General features: G+C 31.2%; 1 protein-coding gene and 1 long non-coding RNA gene across 4 annotated transcripts in view; both read left to right on the forward strand.

The window, feature by feature from the left end:
* LOC115885130 (band 7 protein AGAP004871) overlaps positions 1-22,308 on the forward strand; it is a 251,901-nt gene that overhangs the window by 208,634 nt on the left and 20,959 nt on the right. For all 3 annotated transcript variants that reach the window (XM_030903919.1, XM_030903921.1, XM_030903920.1), the window contains exons 5-6: positions 10,131-10,390; positions 14,581-14,761. In XM_030903919.1, coding sequence (XP_030759779.1) covers positions 10,131-10,390; positions 14,581-14,761 — 441 coding nt within the window. The remainder of the gene's footprint in view (positions 1-10,130; positions 10,391-14,580; positions 14,762-22,308) is intronic.
* Positions 6,697-7,403, forward strand: LOC115885131. The gene is made up of 2 exons (XR_004050686.1): positions 6,697-6,765; positions 6,965-7,403. It is a non-coding gene; the product is annotated as an uncharacterized LOC115885131 (long non-coding RNA).

Consider the following 22,308-nt stretch of genomic DNA (forward strand, 5'->3'; position numbering starts at 1 on the left):
CACAGGATGGTGCACTACATATAGGTACGGCTGTGAACGTGAACGCGAACGCGTTGGTGTGTGCTAGATTGATCGCTCATGTTATCGCTGCCCTGTGCCCGTGATACAACAAATGGCATTATTATTCCAATGATACTGGCTTCAGCTTGTGCAGATGATGACAACAAATGGGATACGTACATCAAGAATATAGAAAGAGGTATAAATACATCTGTGAATAAATCCACTGGCGAAAAAAACACCTTTTTATTTATTTGAAGATGGACAAATGAGGCTATTAACAGTAGAGAATGAAAAGTATTCGATTACCTGAAAAAGTGAGAGAAGAGGTCAAAGAACATATAGAAATGGAACAAAGGAAGTACAAAAAAATTTATGATAAACGTATAGATTTAAAGGGATCACATATAAGATAGGAGATAGGTCTATATGAAAAGTGCTACAAATATAAGGGACCATTTACAGTGACACAAGTTCTACCCCATGCCACAGAAAAACACATAAACTGAAGTATTTAGAAGAATATGTTTAATATTTAATGAATACTACTTTTGGTTTATTTAGTTTTGAATAGTTTCATAAATTTTTAAAATCTTTAAATATCATAAATTAAGAATGAATATTTTTTTTATTGTTGTAGGTAATTTTTAAGTTAGTTTTGTTAATTAAGTCTTTTGAGTTTCATTTCGTTGGAATTTGACTTTCGAAAAATCCGTTTGCCAAAAATAAGCTTTTTACGTCGAGCAGTTTAAGCAGAATCGTGGTTAAGAAATTACCCAACTTTTTGGAATACCTTGTATGATTTTTTAAAAAATTTCAAAATATGTATAAAAAACCAAATAAATTATGCTTGTCCAAGCGTTTTCCCGAAAGACTAACCGTTTTTTAAATAAAAAATATTGTAATATTTGAGGGGCGTTTGCACCCTCTTGGAATTTGAGATTCGAGAAACCCCTCCTTATCGAACCTCTACACCCCGCAGTCAATCCGTTTGCCAAATATCAGCTTTAAACGTCAAGCAGTTTAAGCAGAATCGTGATTACTCAATGGTCATATTTTATGAAACACCATGTATGAAATTATAAAAAATCTTAAAATATGTAAAACAACAAAATAAAATATACGTGTTTAAGCGTTTTTTCGGAAACTTGACCGTTTTTTAAATAAAAAATATTGTAATATTTGAAGGGTGGTTTCACCCTCTTGGAACTGGAATTTCGAAAAATCCCTTCTTATCGAACCTCTACACCCTAGAATCAACCTGTATGCCAAAATTGAGCTTCTTACGTTGAGTGGTTTGAGCAGGATCGCGATTAATCAGTATATCAGTCACTTAAGGATTTTATATATTAGTATAGATTCATGATGAAGAAAATAAAATGACAATTTTTTTAGTTTTAATTTATTAGTGGGAAAATTCTGTGTGACCAGTTAAAACAAGCACTTAGCTGTCTGGTCTTAGTGAGCGTAAAACTACTAAGAAATCATATATTATTTAAGTATAGAAAACCAGTATTTTTAAGATAACTAATAATAGACTATAAGAAATTACTTAAAATATGTTACATGTTAATATATATATATATATATATAAACCTAACTTAACACTAATAGAACAGTAAATACAATTATTATATAGGTACTAGTTACCTTGGAACATTACTTAACATGTTACATAATTACTAGATATACATATATTAATACAATAAATCATTAATTTGCAAAATGTTGAATAAGATTTCTTCAAAAATCTAACTCTCTTCCTTTTTATTTATAATTGGAATGTGTAAATTAGCATCTTCAAAATCATCTAAATTTTTCCTTAAACCAATATTATGAAGAACAGCTGTTGCACAAATAATAGGAACAGTTGTTTTGTAAACCTCGGAGACATGGAAGACGTTTTTTCCAAGTCCCAAATAGCCTTTCAACATTTCGCATTCTTCTATGGCAAAGTTATACCTGGTTTCTTGTTGATTACCTAGCTGTAAAACAGGAGTCAATAGAAATGGCCTACATCTATATGCATTGTCTCCAAGAAGTAAACCAGGAATATCACGCCTTTCCATTAGCATTCTTAAATTACTTCGATCGAATATAACACTACCATGACTTGACTCCTGGATACTGGATGATTCCCTTACTGGATATCCAACTATAATATTCATAATTTCCCTTTTGGGACCTGAACATTTAGACTAAAAAAACTTTTCCGATTTTGAAATACTTCCACATTATTGCATTATTCTTGATTATCTGGCTTATTGTAGGTTGGCTAACACCACGCAAGTCATTTCCATCATTCATTTACCATCTGAAAATTACAAGTCGCATAAAACTGTAAACAAATTAGTAATTGAATAACGGGGAGAATGGGTAAACCACGATTGGTAGGTTTTTGCAAGTCTTCAATTTATAAGAGGTAAAAGAGTTTCTGTAATTGCAGCCTTGTTAAACCTATATCGGCATAAATCCCCTCTTCGCTAAACATTTCTATTGGATTTCCTGCATCCCGTATATATCTTTTTGGAACTCGAAGACGATTTTCTTCTTCCACATGGTCCAAAATATCCTCAAACTCTTCTAACATATTCAAAACTGTTTTAATCAGACAAAACGGATTTACTTTGTTTACTAAAAAAGTTAGGTTAAAAAACTATCCACAGATCACATAAACTATCCAAAATGACAATCTCCAAAATGAAAATCGCAGTCTCCGAAATGAAGCTCGTATATTCTGTGGTTTGCGCTCTCAAGAGCCCAAGACTGTCTTGGCGTCTCGAGACGCGACTATAAATACGGGCCTTAGACATAATTTTATGATTTTACATTTAGTACAAGGACTATTCTCATTTTAGTTTTCTTAAAGAAAGAAGTAGCAAATGAAAAATTATTATTAAAAATATCAAATGGTCTCTGCAGTGCAATAATCGTTACCGAGCAAGAAAATTGGCAGAACTTTTGTATTAAGCCAGGAAAACACGTAGTCTCCAGACGTGCTCTGAGTAAAATAAAACTAAACATGCATTGTTAGAATTTTATTCTTAGAATTTTAATTATTATAATTTTTTATTTGTTATTTTTTTGTCTTTTAAACAAAGTTTTTAAACAAAGTGGACTAGCCTTAGGAGCAAAAAGAAAACGTTAAACTTAAAACGCTTTTTATTTATTTATTTTGCTAAAAAGTGGTTAACTTTAGATTGTCTTGAATTATTAATTATACGTTTAAGGCAAGTTTTACATGCTGGATATTCCACAATGTAACGCAAGATACCATAAACTTCATCTTTATACTCAAAATTTGAACTAAAACTTTGAGTGTCGCTGGCATAAAAGTTTTAATGATACTACATTTCCAGCAACAAAAATATTACTTCGTGAATATATAATATGTATATAATTTCAAGCATTAAAATGAACACACAACATTAAAACAGTTTGCTTGTAAAATGCGCTTTGATCGGCAAAATTAACAAACAAAATTAGTCTCGAATTCAATATCGTTGAGAGTTTAATTTTAGGGTAATGGATTAATATTCATTGTTTTGTAGAATATTAAATTTCAAATAAGTATCTTCATATATAAAATGCTAATATTTATCTGTGTCGTCTCTACTGAAGTAACGACTTGCTCTAGAAAATTGCTCTTTTTTTACTAAAAGATAGCTAATTGGCTCTTCTAAAAACTGTCGTCGCCGGATTTTTTGTTTTTCATTTAATTAAAAAAAATAAAAAGTATTTTTTTCTGATGTGGCGGATGCCTCAGGCTTCAAGTAGTATTTAATAATTTGACAAGAGTTATTTATCAAGTTTAACCAACGATAATGTATAGGGTGATTCACGACTATGGCATGTTAGACGTTATAGATTTTTTCTTGAAAATTTGGATTTTTACATAAAGGCATCTCATCCATCTTTCTAAAATATTTTTAGCATTACAGTGTTGTGGCATCATTTGAAAAGTGGTAGTATGTATCTTATTTTAAATGGAACAGCTAGTATATTATTACATTTTTGGAAACTTTCTTATCTCATGATTTTTTTATTAACCTATACCTATCTCTAATATTTTTTGAGAAAAAAAAAACATGTATGAAATTGACAAAAACATGATAATGAATAAGCATTGGTAAAATAATTGATTAAACATTTTTGAAATTGAAATTGGCTTATAAGTCAACGTATGTCGATATATTCGATCTGTCTAAATAAACCGAATGGATATTACACAGGGAGAGCAAAAATATTATTTATTTCAGTTTGTTATAAAATTGCTCAAATCTTTGTTATTTTAAATTCAACCCTATGTATATTATTTAAGAAATCAAACATTAACAAAATTGCTTTCAACGATATATCATGTTCCTATACCTAAACTTCCCGGTTTCTTAAGTAGAGCTATTTAAAAATTAATAATTCTATTATTATATACAGGGTGTCCCAGAAATGAGTGCAGATATTTTAACTGGTAGTATAGTTCAACCCCAGAAACACGCCTATGAGGTTTTTTTTGCGAAAAAAAAATGTTGAAAATTTTATATTTTTCTTGACATTTTCCGGAAAATGTTGAAAAACTTTTGAGTGCCACTGTTCACTCCCCGGGAAATTCGTTTAGCGTGATAGAGAGTGTCGGAGAGAATGCAACGTTGCCATCTCCTACCATACCCACATTCTGCATGTTTATCTATAAATTCAATTATTTTAAGTTGCTACAGAAAAAAATACGAAAATTAATTTTATTCATATTAGTGTAGATTGCTCTACTAATTCTAGTGAAACGCGCAATATTTTAAATACTTTTTACAGTGGAGTAAACTGAAAAAAATAAATCTTAACAATTATAGCTTCTTTTTTCGCCATATTAGAAAATATTTTCAATCGTTTCAATAAACAAGTATAACCTTTAATGTTTAGTTAGAGCTTACCCTTTTAATGAAAGTGTTTTTATCCAGCACACATATACGCAAACACATACACACCAAATATCTATTAAACTGAAAATCACAAACCTATCACATGCTTATCACTTTTAAAATATTATTTAAATTTTTTCACATGATAATAATCAAACACTAAACTCATAAATACAATAAAAAATGTTAAAAAAAACTTGCTTTAATAACTACTTATATCCGGCTGCTGATGGTAGACAGTCCGGGGTTTTCTTCGACATTTCTTCAAAACCGACGCAACCCCGATTTCGAAAACACTGAAGGAATTACAAATTACAATTTTTTATTTGGGAATTTTTTGACTTAGCGTCCTCTACTGGACTGATGTATTACTATTATGGGTCAACGTTTTGGTGGTTGTATAAAGATAGATAAATCAATTTTCTAAATGTTTAATGTATGGAGTAGGGATATCCCAAAAATAAAATAAAAATACAAGAAAGAATTAAGGTAAAATCAAAGAATATTCTACGTTATCTAAAATATAAAAATATGGGAAGCCCCGACAAAAATCTGACACCTGATATTAAAGTGATAAACAAACATCGGCGCATGCGGCAGCGAGCACTTACACTTAATTTTTCAGTTCATGCTAGATGGCCTTTTACTAGGGATGCACTGCAAACAAATATTCCAGCAAAACTAAAGTGTTTTTTCTTATTCTAAATTCTAACAAATAAATAAACCTGTAAAACTGTATAAATAAAATCGGTCTTCGATTTAAAAAAAAAGATCGATTATACCAAAAAATCGTTTGATAAAAATCACGTCGATTTGATAATAATCGATTCGAATCGTACATCCCTAGTATGGTGTGTAGTTTAAGGTTATGTTTAAGGTTAATCGTGGGTTATTAAACTCGCACAAAAACAAAACAGAAAACAACAAAAAACAATGCAAACAATGCCAAATAAACCTGTAAAAAAGTACTTTTATTATTCAAAATGAAATATCATATAATTCAGTTGGTATACGAATATTTTTTGATTTATTTATAATGTTTGGTGTCAAAAATATGTGAGAAATGAGGTAAACAGTTTAAATGTCTTAATAAATTCGTTTTTAATTTATTAACCTTTCAGGTATCTACCTAATGGTAGGAAGAAATTAATTATGTAATGGTAGGAAAAATAATTTCACTTTAATTATGTATTAGAAAATCAGTAATCTTAAATTAGGAGCATCAATGGAGAAGAAGGCAATTGTAATCACAATACAATAACAGATCTACAAATACCAAGCAATACATTAAATCAAAAATCTCAGTAACACTGTTGTAATAATGTACTCCCTGTGGTCTTATTAAGTATAAAGTTTTGTTTTACATGAAAATAATTATCCCATTTAATTATTCATTAAATTTTAGTGTCAGCTTATTGATAGCTCGATTACCAGTCAAATAGTTTCGATGTTTTCTATACTATGAAGAAAATTTGATCTGATTAGATTAATTCAGATGTAAATTTATGTTATACGGTAAGATATTTTTAAACAAACCAAGAAAGTTCTCTTCAGACAAGTTCTGGTCTGAAATTGCAAATATTAATGAAAAAGTTATACATGTAGTTTTCTATTCATAAATGATATTATTGATTTTATTCTAGGTGAATGTATCGAGTCATATTATATTCTGCAGAATATATTGAGAAAAATGGTAAACTAACTAAAAGTGCTAACAAAATTTCTTAGGAAGTTATCGATATACCTAATTATTAGAAGCTGTAACAAATGTTCAAAGAGTCAGAGTATACTTTATTAGAAGTGTGTTAGATAGAATTATACACTTTAAAGAAAATATCTTTTATTATTGCAGGTAATGCATATTGTGTAATGCATATAATATGTGAAACCTATTATTACATACAAAGATTGAAAATTATTTAAACAGCTATCTGTATGTTGTCTCACAATCTCATTTAGTGAATGGGTTATTAAAAATTGAACATATTTACACACAGAATATTGTGGATATGGATATCTGGAAAGCATGTTATAACCATTTTATTTTTTAGGATTTATGAAATGATTACATAAATATACTAACAACAAATTGCAATGCATCTGTATATTAGAGACAAAGATGAAAGAGAGTAACAAGAATATATGTATTCAAAAGAAAGATATCAAGACCATTTGTAGTAATTAAAATTAAAGAATAAAATACATAAAATGTACCATATGATCGAAAAAAAAACGGCGTCCAGTTGGCTGGGAAATGACGATCAATATACATTTCCTATATAAATTTACATATAAAATGACAGCGACCTTCATTTCATAGCCATCGTTGACGCCGTTTTTTCTCGATCATACGGTAGTTTATGTGTGAACAAATTCTCATTTCATATAAAAATTGGAGCTCTATCTAGAGTATATTTGAATATAAATGTTTTTATGTATTGGAAGGGGGACTGTATTTTTCAAATATAATAAAGAAAATAGACTAAAAAACATGTGTGTAAGTTCTTTTTTAAACTATTCTGTAGTTACGTAAATGTGTTTCAAATAGGTTGCTTTTCACAATAAAGTCAATACACAGTAATTATGCTTTACTTTTTCAAAACACACTCTTGTTTTTTATTATCAGAGAGTTATTAATATTAGAAAATTTAGTTACATGAATATAATAGGAGCAAATATTATGTTTCAAGTTTCAAGTAATTAGAATATGATATGAGTCATAATAGCTTAAATATGATTGCTCATAAAATACCTAGTATATACACATTTAGATATATCTCTTTAAATATAAATTAGTATTGCCACCATGCGATTAATGGGAAATACAATATGGTCGTGAAAAAAAAAACGGCGTCAGCGATGGCTATGAAATAAAGATCGCTGTCAATTTATGTGTAAAATTTTATGGAGAATGTCACCGACCGTTATTTTCAAGCCATTCTGGACGCCGTTTTTTTCGACCATACGGTATTTCTAGGTATGGAATTATGTCTCTAATATGTAGTTAGGTAATTTTTTCCATTTGCCTATTGTTAATTATAACGTCGTCAAACTATAAAATTTGCTATATTTTTTACTTAAATTTTTTTAGTAATATCAGAACATGTTTTGAATAGTTTAATTAGTAATAAAGCTACTAACATGTTCAGTTATTTTTTTTTCTATAAAGCTTTTTTGATAAAAAAATGAGTATACCTAGCAGGTATACTCATTTTTTTGAGACGTTAAATTGCCTGAGATTGCTTTAGACGTTAAATTGCCTGAGAAATTACGATCGATGCCATTTACCATCCACTTTTACACAATAAAATGCCATCGATCGTAATTTCAAAAGCAGAAAACTTGCCGCGGTTTTTTCCAATGCAATAGGCGGTGGGGAGAAAATTACAGATTCCTGTATTATATTAACGACTAACGACATTATTAATCGCATGTACACAAAGCATGTACACTATTAGAAATCGATCTAATTTCTAATAGTATCGAGCTTTTAAAATTCGAGAAAGTGATCGGAGGTTGTGTTTAAAATGTTGTGAAATGTTCGTTAGTGCATATTTCTGTGTCGGTAATCGGTATCGGTATAGGCAAATCGCGATGGAGTATACAAATCCGGAGAAGGTGGATATGCTAAGAGCATAGGTACTTTCTGACAGGGGAAAGCGCTGTAGAAGCTCGGAGACTTTATTCCGAAGAGTACCCGAATAGACAAATCCCTAATGCTCGAACCTTTGTAAGTATGGTTCAGCATTTGAGGGATTCGGGAAAAGCAACGAAGAATTGCTGCAAAACGTTAAAAATTCCATGCTCAGAAGAAGGAGAGCATGTATTGGAAATGGAGGTCGTCATTTTGAACAATTATTATAATAGCATGCAGTCAAGAAGCGAAGGGTATACCAGAAGAAACCAGAAGGTTTAGGTATAGGAACATGGTTCACCGTTGAAAAGCAATTTTTTTGTGTTTCTATTTTTTAAATAATATACATAGGCTTCAGTTTAAAATAACAATAATTTTAACGATTTTATAACAAACGGAAATTATTATTTTTTCTGACCTCCCTGTTTGATATCCGATCAGTTGATTTAGACAGATCGGATATGTCTACTTTCCTTAACCTATAAACCAAATTTCAGCTTTCAATATGCCGAATTTAGGATTTAACCAATGCTTATTCAAGATCATGTTTTTGTCAATTATACACATGTTTTATTTCTTATCTCGGAAACTATTAGAGATTGGTATAGGTTAATATAATAGAAAAATTTTCAGATATGGAAGTAGTTCCGAAAAATATATAATATACCGGGCATTACATTTAAAATAACAAAGATGCTTCCACTTTTATTATGAAGAAACAACACTGTAACGCTGAAAATAATTTAGACAGATGGAGTAGGCGCCTTTATGCAAAATCCAAATTTTCAAAAATTCCACTCACACGAATCGCAGGTTCTCCATACACGTCTAACGTGCCCATGGCCGTGAATCACTCTGTACATGAAGTACATTATAAAATCAATAATAACATTAAAAAAAATTGGCGCCGGGAGGCACGTATAGCCGTCCATACTAAAATATGTTAATAAAAAGTTGGTAGGCAGTTCTTTTAGCTCCAAAGTAAAGGAATTTTTCCTATTTTTTTTATCTCAAAAACTGCGACTGTGACTGATTTTGATGTTATTACAAATTTTGTTGCAAATATTATTCCTAATCTTAAATTGAAAACCGTGTTTCGCTAGCTACTGTAATTTTGGGGTTAGGATTTTTTTAAATTTTTAACCCCCTCCCATACCCCCTTACCAACCCCCACCCCCACCAAAAATTAATGGCCAGATTCTCGGGTGCCACAGTATTTTTGCGTCAAATTTGGTTAAAATCGGTTTAGCGGTTTTTGATTTATCGCGTTACAGACAGACGAACAGACAAACAGACACCATGAAAATATTTTGTATTTAGATCATTTATGACCCAAATAACTCATTTTGAGTGAAATTAAAAAAAAACTTTTTTTTTGCCGATCTTAATAGCCTACCATACCTGTTGGTATGGTCGGCTAACAAAGACCCCTTATTCAATTTATAATAAATTGTGTATACCTAATACTAAAAAATAGAAACATAGTAATAAACTTTTTAATTGTTAATTTGTTGCTTATCATCTGTCATTGGTTGCTATTTTTATTGGAATTAAAACTAACTAGACCTTTTGTCTCGTTTCAGGTACTCACCAAGGACAGTGTAACCGTCTCAGTCGACGCTGTAGTCTACTACAGAGTGTCCAACGCTACGGTGTCCATTGCCAACGTGGAAAACGCCCACCATTCGACCAGATTGCTTGCTCAGACCACCCTGCGTAACATCATGGGCCAGCGTCCCTTGCACGAGATCCTCAGCGAGAGGGAGAGCATTTCTCAGCACATGAAGGCCCTGTTGGATGAGGCGACCGACTCGTGGGGTATTAATGTGGAACGAGTTGAAATGTAAGTCATTGTCACGAGTTATAACTCATCATACAGTCTCAGGGCTTTAACAAAAGCTGGCCTCTGTGGAGCCGTCTCACATACTGGCTTTTGCTAAAGCCTTGAGGCTGTATGATGAGTTATAACTCGTTATAACTGAAGAAAGGGGAACACACAATAGATCTGTAAGGTCGCGGTGATTAACTCCTCTCCTAAACATTCTACATTCTACATTGTCAGGAACAGCGATATAAAACTACTCGTTTTATAATGAGTTCATGGTTCTTAGTAAATAAAAGTCGCTTTTGATGAAAACCTAACTTTTACTTATTAAAATACTAATTAAGGGAAAATTTACAAAGGCGGCAAGCCGAATTTGTTTACAATATTAACCGGAACGGCCATTTTCTTATAGCTCTCAAAATTTGCTCAAACCCGACTGTCTCAATGACAAGTCTCAATGAGTCACTAAAATGAATATTGTTTATACAAAGTACACAAAAGACAAACCTAATAAAAAATGTAAATTAATTAAGTAATTTAAGTAATGTTTGTGACACGGCTTTGACAGTCACGATTTTTAGAATTATGCAAAGCGTATTCATCTTATTTAAATAGTAAAAGTCGTACTGTACAAAACGAAGGTACCCAAGATATACAAACCATTGTAGATTCTATCTGCGTGGGAGTAGGAAGTTTATCACCGGCACCTTATGAATCTGTTTTGTCCCCTTTTCTTGAGTTATAATTTTATACAGTCTCTGGGTTTTGACAAAAGCCAGTAGTTGATACGGTTGTACAGTGTGTCCCATTTGGTTGAAATCATAGGGTACCTCCGTTATTAAATCAAACCTGTGCCACTTTTTCGTCAAACGGAAGATGCTGCAAACAAAATTTTCATAGCCCTCTTCATTTCTGAGCTACAGGGTCTCTTCAAAAATTTTGCAATTTGGGACACCCCCTGTATCTCTGTTATTGTTAAAGGTATCGAGAAGGCGAAAACTGCTTATTGTAGAACTTTTTACGTAGAATACAGTGGCGTAGTCTGTTTTTCTACCAAAAAAATATTTTTGAAAATATGAACTAAAGTTAGGTTTTTTCAAATGGAACACCCTATTTATTTATAAATCATATGATCTGTTTTGCTACGAGCTTCTCAAAAATATATATCACTCTATATTTATTTTCACTATTTACTGCAATATTTGAAATATATCATTTTCTTATTAGTAGGCCGTGATAATAACAAAAGATCAAAATGGTATTTACTAAAATAGTCATACACATATTAAAATTTATTTGGGATTGATATATTTTACTTGTGAAATAACTGTTACCACTGAAACTGTGAATATATTTTTCTTTTTTTTTATAACGGGATGGGTTTGCAAATATCTAAATCTTGAATTATTAAAGCATTTTTCAGGTGTTCGACATTGTTGTAGTGCCCACGATATATTTCGTATTTCAAAAATCCCCAAAATCAGAAATCGAGAACGGCGAAATCCGGGAATCGAGGAGGCTATCAATATGCGTTCATTGGTTCCAATTCATTGATTTGAAAAATAATAATTTAACAGTATTCTAATATTTCCATAGTTATGAGGGGGAATGTTCCCCATCTTGCTGAAAGTATATTTCACGTAAATTAGCTAAAGGAATATCTAAAATTTCCGATACGATAGATTATTCTTACGTATACACGTATTCCAAGATTTACAAATAGCGGTAGAGAGTTAAGTTTCCCTAATATATAAAGAATTTATTAGCGGCTCCCAAAATAAAACAAGAGACAGATAGCAGTATACTTTTAATAATTCTTTAGTTTCTTTTATTATCAATCATGGCCTACTAATAAATATGATCTTTTAATAAAAACTTTTAAATATTGCAGTAAATAGTGAAAATAAATATAGAGTGATATATATTTTTGAGAAGCTTATGGCAAGACAGATCATATGATTTATAAATATACAGGGTGTTCCATTTAAAAAAACATAACTTTAGTTCATATTTTCAAAAATATTTTTTTGGTAGAAAAACAGACTACGCCACTGTATTCTACGTAAAAAGTTCTACAATAAGCAGTTTTCACCTTCTCGATAGCTTTAACAATAACAGAGATACAGGAGGTGTCCCAAATTGCAAAATTTTCAAAAAGACCCTGTAGCTCGGAAACGAAGAGGGCTATGAAAATTTTGTTTACGGCATCTTCCGTTTGACAAAAAAGTGAGACAGGTTTGTGCAAACCGCACCCTTCTATCTTCACTAATAACGGAGATACCGTATGATTTCAAGCAAAATGGGACACCCTGTACATAGCTGTGGTCTTCTGATTTCTCATTTTCCCCACAGAGTCTTCATTCGCTGTTATTTTTTAGCTTCAGTCTACTGAGGTGTTCATTGAGGGGGCAATGTCCTGTTAAAAACTCCGTGACAATCCGAAGATTTTTCTTACTTAAATCAAGGAAAACCTTTGATTTTTTTCGGTCGTAAATCCTGATAAATACCTTCGAGTGTCTTAGACCTTTGGAGAATTTCTATTCCAGCTTACGGATAGAGTGGTTCTTCAGTGCTGCTTTAAGTTAGTTTCCATTTAGGAAGCAGAACGGTTCTGGTCCAGTTAGTGGATTGTGTTCTACCTAGATAGTTTGCTTTTACACAAACCACATGTAAACAGAAAAATGATAAGTTGCCACGTTTTATCTTTTTTTTTTGAAGTTTTGAGGCGTTTTTTAGATATTTTTTTATGAAAGTAAGACATGATATAACGTATAATGTAGAATTGAAAACAAAAATGAAAACAAGTCATAACCATAAATTTTGCACAAGCCGACTTTAATAAATTTAAGAAAAATTGCATCTATTCTTAAATTAAAACTGACCAGGTAACAACGCAAAACCAGACAAATGTCAGTATACCTTAAGTTGTCCACGTATAATTTTAAACAATTGAGAATAATATCACTATGATAAAGTTAGTTGCCCCGGGATAATTTACTTCATGTGGAAGAGTATAAGAATATTAATATAAGAAGTATTGGAGAAAATATAAAAAAATATAGCACAGTGCTAAGAGCTTTAAAGAAGCATAAATATCAAAATTATCAATCAAATCCATTATTCTCTAAAAAGTACTCTTGTTGTATACCTATTACTTAATCTAATTTCTTAAATCACACGTTTCGATTATAAAGGTTTTTTTTTTCAAAAATATTTGGAAAATAATAACCCTAGAAAAGTTTTACATATGAAAATTACGAGTTGACTCAGAGATAAATTATGTTATGGAAATCATGACTTTAATTACAGAACTTCAACACGAGTCTAGAATTGTTTTTTTATCTAATAGGTAGTTCAAATATTAATAAGGTTTTATATTAATCTGTACTATACTTTACTTTATATTGTAATCACGAGACTGAATTGGTAATAATGTCAATATGATATGGAAAGATAAGAACATAAGTTAATAACGTCAAAAGAAGAGTGACTTTCACTGATACGTAACGATATGAGATAACATAAATAGTAATACCGTATGATCGAAAAGAAAACATCATTTTCAGTTTTTCAACTTTAGAATAGCCGAAACCTACATGACAACATGTTTTTGTATTTCATTCTAGAAATGTTTACTACTTTATTAATTTCTTAAAACAGACGCGTTTTAGCTTACAGCGTGTTTTGATTACTTTGGTTAGGTTTGTTGGTTCGTTTTTGTTTATTTTCTTTTTTCCTCGGTACGGTAAATTACAGTATACAGTATCTACTAGGTTAAGTTCATACCTACACAAGAGAAGTGTTTAGGATGTAAAGCAGGAACACGTTTTCATGATTCCAGTTATTCTAAAATCGGAAAAAAGAGAATGATGCATTTCCGCAGAATTTTTTTTATGATTTTGTGTTTGTGGTGGCTTCTATATACTCGATGTTTTGTTGTTTTTTATAAGTGATTTCAAGTAAATTGGATGGAAATAAATGGATTTAATCTGAAGAGTTTCTAATTTAAATATTGAATAAGCTTATTAAATAACATATTATGTTAGGATTAGTGTTCGTAAAAAATTTCATACATATTTCGAAAATACGTTAGTTATTTAGCACAGACACCTTCTAATTATTTAAAGCGCTCGACCTAAGTTTTTTGATATGCTCCTTTCATAATCATTTTATTCAAAGATTAAATAGAACTGTTTCTGCTCTTCCAGAAAAGACGTCCGTTTGCCAGTCCAACTACAGCGAGCCATGGCCGCCGAAGCCGAAGCCGCCCGAGAGGCCCGAGCCAAGGTCATCGCAGCCGAAGGTGAACAAAAGGCCTCGCGCGCACTTCGGGAAGCTTCGGAAGTCATCGGCGACTCTCCCGCTGCCCTACAGCTACGTTACTTGCAGGTGAGTAGTGCGCACGTGGGCTTCATGGGTGTTTATTTGATGTTTGGTGTTACTGGCTCAAGATCTCGAAATATACGGAAAGCGGCAAAAATATGTTTGATTTGTTCATGAAATTCTAGCTGTTTTTTGGTTGTTAAAGCATAATAAAATAAAGTAGTATATTTTTTTCCATAGCAACTGTTAAAACTGCCTTATATATATCAAAAATAGTAGCTAAAATAGTACTTTAACCGCAAGGGTAGATTAAATGATACTTTAACAGCGAGGATAGGTTAAAAACTTTATTTCTTCTCGCACGTTTTTTAATTGCTTCTATTTTTGAAAATTTTTGTATTCCTTTTTATAAGTTATTCGGGATTTAAATGGAAGTAGTTTGGATATGGCGTTTTTCGCCTCAGCCTGAATATCTGTTGGTAATTTACTTATTTCGTTTTGAGCCATTTTTGGCTCCAATTTAATCAGCAATCAATACGAAAGAAAATTAAAAAATATTGACTCAAAACTGACAACTAAAGAGACAGCTTTATTTATTTGTCAAATTACATAGAAACCAACGCCAACCCAGCACAATATTTTTTCTACTCGTAATAAATTCCTTGAAATAATAATTTCTGCATATTTTTTAAAACGTAACTGGCTATGGAAAAAAATATTGTTTTATACACGACGATAAAATTGCCTTAACGTCTCCCGAAATTAATTCACTCGCGATTTCATCACTCGTGAATTAATCTTTTCGGTCGACGATAAAATACCATTTTATCGTCTTGTATAAAAAATAACTATTTTTATTCTTGTTTATTTATGTAAGTTGATTAAAGATAACATTTTCAAGTATAGAATTGCTAATGTATTATGTAGGTATTAAAGATATACCAAAAACTATTAATTCTCGTTAATTTTTCAAAAACTAATATTTTTGATTGAATAACAAAATAATAAGAATCTAATAAAAATATCCAATACTATATTTTTATTAAATATAATTATTTCATTGTCAAAGATCTCTTATAAACGATATTTTATAAAAATATTGACAGTGTCAATATACAATATTTTATAAAATCACACATATTACACTGTCAAATTCTTTGACAAAATAAAATCTTTGACAAAGAAATTTGATAGTGTAATACTGGCCTTACAGATAGTTTTTGACTATTTAAAGTTATACAGAGGCCTGCAATAGTGCATCGGGCATCTGTACCTCCTAGAATAAAAAAATTGGAAATTTTATTTAAGTGCAAACCTAAAGTATGTACGAAGATGTATTTCAGGAAAATATTTTAACCTCTATAGGGTGGTTCAAAAAATGTGAGTGGATCGGGATAATTTTTTTTTAAATGGAACATGTATATTATTGCTTTTTTGGCTTCCTTTCAGATTACTTTACACAATCTTAAGATGTGAGTAAATATATTTTGATAATTTCAGAGATAATTATTATAAACTAATAAAAAATATATATTTTTCAGTCTTTCTTATTTTTTTTTAAAGAGAACTGTCTTGAAATGAAAATTATATTAGGCATTTACTTTTTATGATCTGTACTTACTTTGTTATAAATATCGCCATCTTAAATCATACAGGGTATTCTACGCCAAGCTTTCTAAAATATAAAATACATTTTTTTTGTTTTTTTTTTAAATAGAACACCCTGTATATTACTGTTGTAGTAGATGACGAATTAAAAAATGAACATTTTTTGTATTGAAAGTATTTCAATATTTTTAACGGTTTTGCAGCTATTCGCGGTTTTATATTTCATATGGCATTTTCCACAGTAAACTTTTATCAAAGCCATCCAATGATTTTTCTGTCGTGTTTTACTGTTGAAAGAGCCATATGAAATAATACCGCGAGTATCTACAAAGCCGTTAAAAATTTTGAAATACTCTAAATGCATAAAATGTTCGTTTTTTTAATTTCCCATCTATTAAAAAATAATATACGTGGTAGATTTAAAAAAAAACGAAGAAAAATTATTCTATATTTTAAGTAATATAAAAAAATTATAATTATACCGGTAATAATATAATAAGTAAGTTTATATTAAGTTTGGTGTATAATTTTGAACACCTTATATGATTTAAGATTACGATATTTATGGCAAAGTAGGTACAGACCATCTAATATTTTTTTTAAGAAAAACCGAAAAAATATATTTTTTATTTATTTATTAATATCTCTGAAACTATCAAAACATATTTAAAAATATCTTAGGATTATGTAAAATGATCAGAAAGAAAGCCAAAAATGCAATAATATACCGGGTGTTCTATTAAAAAAAATCATCCCGATCCACTCATACTTCTGTTGAGCCACTCTGTAGAGGTTAAATTATTTTTCTGAAATATCTCCTAATATATACTTTAGGTTTGCACTTAAACAAAATTCATAAGTTTTTTTTATTTTAGGATCTATAGATGCCCGACGCACTATTGCCGGAACTGTATAATTTTTAACCATGTTTATTTTAAAATAAAAATAGTGTTTCTATGTTAAAATTCTCATAGAACTGACATACATATTTTTGCCATTTTCTGTTAATCAATTCTACTAATCAGAAAAAATCTTTATTTAACAGATCATATCCATTTTTACTAATTCTGCATGTTTGTCTTGAAACTTTTAACTATATTCTTGCAAAAATGTATATAGGACTACAAAAAAATCAATTCTGCTTTGTATATATTTGCATCGTACTTTTTTACCTTTTATTATATATTTTCCAATATTTTTTGTGAAAGAACATTAAAATTTTATATATCCTAAACTCGTTTGGGTTTTATTTACTAATATTATTTTACATTATACAATTAAAATTTTATTACGTTTTATAATTAATTAATGTACTACAAAACAGGGGCATAAAATAGAATTTTTTACGATGCCATTAAAACCTTACACCACTTTTAGTTCGAATAAAATGAGAAATAAAATATAAGCAAAATAACAAAAGTAAACAGTTTTTTGGTGCTGTTATGAAAGTATAGTTTCCATTAGCGCTGATGTTGATGTTTTTTAAAGCAATATTTGAACAAATTAATGGGTGCGAGGCACTGGAAAAACTAATTTAATTGAAAAACAATAAATTGTATTGTGTGGTTGGAAAACTGGATTTGAAAAGTTTAATTGTGTTTGTTTTAAACTTTTGTAAATCGTTACAGTCTTTTTCAAAAGCGAACATCTCCTACAAAAAGAAGCTGTTGAGATGAAATAAAAAATAAATTATCGAGAAAAGATGCATGTTGAGAGTTGGGCGAGTTGGAAGATGAGAGTTGGGCTTCGACGCATCGACTTTTATTGTTGACATCGACACGTCGACAATACGTCGACTATGTAGTAAATGTCGACAATGTCAAGATGTCACAGGCGCAGGCATGACGGAGGTTTGAGGTTACGATTGTCCCCCTGATTGATTAATGATTATTACTCATTACACATTTTTTCGGATATTTTTGGTTATTTAGTTTGATTTAGGCTATCCTGTGAACGTCTCAAGAGGTGGTTATTGTTTTCCTTTGTCCAGTTAATTGCAATACATTAAACTTAGGTAATTTCAGTTGGGGGTTGGGACTTTTGGTGTTACAACAGCAAAATAAAACACTAGTGCCCGCACGTTTAAAACTATGCTTCTGCTTGCTGAACCAGATCATCGTCACTTTATTATTTAATTTGTAAGATTATCGGTATAATAGTGTTTCATTTTCGGCATTTCATCTCGATCAATATTACAAAGTCTTACGTTTGACCAAAGAAAATATAATTCTGTGTTAACTAAAATTTTCTTTGCTAAAACTGAGGTTTTGTTTGAAACATAACGGTAGAGCTTTCATTGTCTTTCCAATATACATAACTATTTTTTCGGATATTCATTACACTCCGAAACTAACACTAGATTGGGTTTTTGGTCTAAGCATTGTAGTTTCTTACATCAAAATTAACTATCACAGTGACACGTGTCGTACACGGTCAAGTTGCTTTTGGTACAATCTATCGACATGACTTTAACTAGCCATTAACTGTTTAAAATCAGTTACAACTAAAAACCTAGTTTTTAGTTTTAATCATCTGCTGATGATGCTAACATTGTTAACGAAATGCGCTTCCAGTACAAAAGTAAAGTGTTTTGGTGTATTGTGGTGAACAAGTGTTTTATTTTGCAGGCTTTGTCTTATTTTGCAGGCATATGTTGAAATGTATTAGTAGTCCGACTTAATCTTTTTTATCTGACAATTATTGACTATTCTTTTTGTCCCTCAAACCTTGTCTGCAACCTAACCACCAAGGACATTTTGCTTTTCCCTCATCCAGAGTTTTACTGCACTACGGACCATACATTTGGGTATTCCCGGGACTGGTTCTAGACCAAGATATGATTTTGATGATCCTTGCCTAGCTAGTTCATCAGCTTTTTTGTTGCCTTCGATGTTTTGTAGACCAACACCCAGAATAATTTAATTCTGTTATTTCAAGTCGGAGCTCCCAGTTCACCCAGATATTCACAGATGAGTTTCGACGATACCTGAGCTCATAAGCGCCATAAGTGTCGCCTAACTGTCTGAGCATATATTGATGAGATTACTTTAGTAAGCTCTTCTGTTATTTTCTCTCGCGCATTGTAGAATGGCGAAGATTTCTGTCTGGAACACGGTTAAGTATTTACCCAAGGAAAAGGATTCAAAAAAAGAACAAATACTCCAGCTCCTGTTCGGTCAGCAGTCTTTGAGCCGTCTGTATACCAGGTTAATCCGTCCTGAAGGAATGTTGTATTGTCACTTCGAATGGTTTGTGGTAGTGACAAAGACGATTCATTTGGTACGATCTCATTTGGAATCGTTTCCCCGATAGAATCCCCTATCTTTAACTGTCCTGTTTCTGTCCTATTCCCAACCAACACACTTTGTTGTCGATAGAGTTCTGTGTCACTATGTAAAGAGACGGAAGGTCCAGAAGCGGTTCCATTGATGCAGTGGTCGTTGATTTTATTGCCCCTGTTATACTCAGACAAGAAAGTCTTTGCACCTTGTTGAAGCTGAGCCTTGTTGTTTGTTGCATTATCTTAGGCCACCATACCAAGGATGCATATGTTACTGAAGGCTTCACTATCCCAGTGCACAGCCAGTGCACCCTTTGTGGTCTGAGGCCCCAGATTTTTTTATGAAATCGTCTGACTACCGCTAGTGTAGTCACCATCCTGCTTGTGACATTTTCCAAATGTCGGTTCCAGTTCAGTTTCGTATCTAGCAATGTATCTTACTTTTCAAAGTGGGCCGCCACGGGCGGCGATCTTCCAAGTACCTGCGGGGCGACAAAAAATTGTTATAAAGGCGGCAGACGGATTCTGTAGGGGCGGCAAACCTCTATCTCTTTGAAGCTCTCCGCCCCGGGCGCCCCTAACGCATGGTACGCCACTGGTGAAAGGAACAGGAAAGGATTGAGATATATCTGATTCTGATTCAGCATTCACTCAACGCAAGTCACTCAACGACACGCGACGTTGAAGATTAAAGATCATTTTATTATATCCTTTGCTTAGCTGAGAATAGGTTATTTTATGTTTTTTTAATAAATGTTTATTCTGCGGATTTAAGTTTTAATCATAGCGTTTTAATAATAGCGTTTTATTTTAGTTGCAGCTATAATTCTTTTTAACCAAATTATTAGCTATCGATATTGTCGACCTTGACGGCATTTTTGACATTGACGATGCCATTTAAGTAAGTCCATGTTGGCGTAAGTAAAAAAATAAGTCCATGTCGTCGTCGCCCAACTCTAACCTTGATGATAAAGTAAATTTTAAAATCCTTACTTTGTAAATTTTGCAATATTTCTATATTGTTTCTAAAATTGAAATGATTTCGGTGACAAAATTACAAATTTTATCTGACATTGAAAATCATTGTAAAGAAGTAGCCGTGGCTGCATTTTAACGTGCTTTCGTCAGACTATGTATGTATGTATGTATTTCATCACATATTTTTATGGCGGACACACCAACTTCTAATGATTTTCCCAAAACTAGATTTTTGTGTAAATACACACACATTATACTTATTAACTGTTTTTGTCTTTTTTCTTTAATTCTATTTTATATCAACGGACTCATATTGTTAGTAAAGTTATATCCTCAGATGGCCTCAAATAATAATAGGTACCTAAATGAAATATTAGCACAAAGGGCAAGTTCTCTCTATTCAGTATAAAACGTAATATACTGTGGCACAATACCGAGATTGGACGCATATAAATGGAGACATTTGAATAACCTTTCGGTTGGTGCTGCACTTGATGCCGGCGTATTTATTTGAATAATAACAAGTATTGTATTGATAATGCTCGCATATATGCATTAAAATGGATGAAATTGAGAGACATACGTCTGGATAAATAGGAGATATTGTAATTTCAAAATATTGAAACTGATTCCTAGTTTTTTTTCCAAATTTTTTATTTTATGTTTTTTTATTTATATAATGAGTAAATTATACAGGGCGAGTATTGCCAGGGTTAGTAGATATAAATCTGGTCTCGATAAAAGAAACATTTTTTTTCTCGTTACCGTTTTTCCAATAAAAAAAAGTCCGAAATAACCGAGTAATTATTGTACTAATTAAAAAATATATATTATTTGTGCTTAAATTTTGAGAACCACTGGATTTTTCTGGGTTTTCATACTTGTACATTTAAACTACTACTACTTTTTTAATGAAAAATAAAAAGAAGTTGCATTTTTTTCAAAACATTTTTCAAAAAATGTCAAATTTTCAAATTCTTTCTTTCAACGTGTTTCTGGGGTCAAAATATTACCATTCCTAAAATTATTTTTACTTATTTAAGACTCAGTCCGTATAATTCTAAATAGAAAACGACTTTTTTAATTTCGTTAATTAAAGCAAACAAAACCAAACCAAACCAAGCCAATGTCATATTTTTACGCTTAATTCAGAACCTGGAAATTAGTGGTTTCAATTACACTTTATACTTTTTAGTTTACGATCATTCATAATGTCTAAAAAACACATTCAAAATTAATAAAATAGCAACAGCTTGCGGTAGTCTGTTGTATCCATAGAGAAAGCATAATATTTAGCTTATAAAACAATAAACTTTTGTATTTTAAATTTCTAACCACATTTTTCTCTTGACAGATGATAATTAAAGGCCAAAGTGGAGAAGTTGAAAATTTCTTAACTTTTTCCACTAATTGAAAATTCCTACCACTAATTTTGACGTTTTGAATGCTTACATTCAAAGTAGAGGAACAAACTTCTACGTTAATTGAAACCACTAATTTATTCCACTAATTGCGCGGTTGTGAATGAAGCTTTGCACTTTTACTTTTAAGCTTTATACTTTTTATTTTACAATAACATTTACAATGTTTAAAAAGCACAATCAAAATTAATAGAATATCCTAGCAACAGCTTGTGTTAGTCAGTTGTATCCATAGAGGAAGCCTAATTAGCTTACAAAACAATCAACTATTGATTTCTAACCACAATTTCTCTTGACGGAAGATAATAAAATGCCAAAATGACATT

Source organism: Sitophilus oryzae, unplaced genomic scaffold, assembly GCF_002938485.1.
Source record: "Sitophilus oryzae breed Bouriz unplaced genomic scaffold, Soryzae_2.0 scaffold_374_pilon_pilon, whole genome shotgun sequence".
NCBI classification, from domain to species: Eukaryota; Metazoa; Arthropoda; class Insecta; order Coleoptera; family Curculionidae; genus Sitophilus; species Sitophilus oryzae.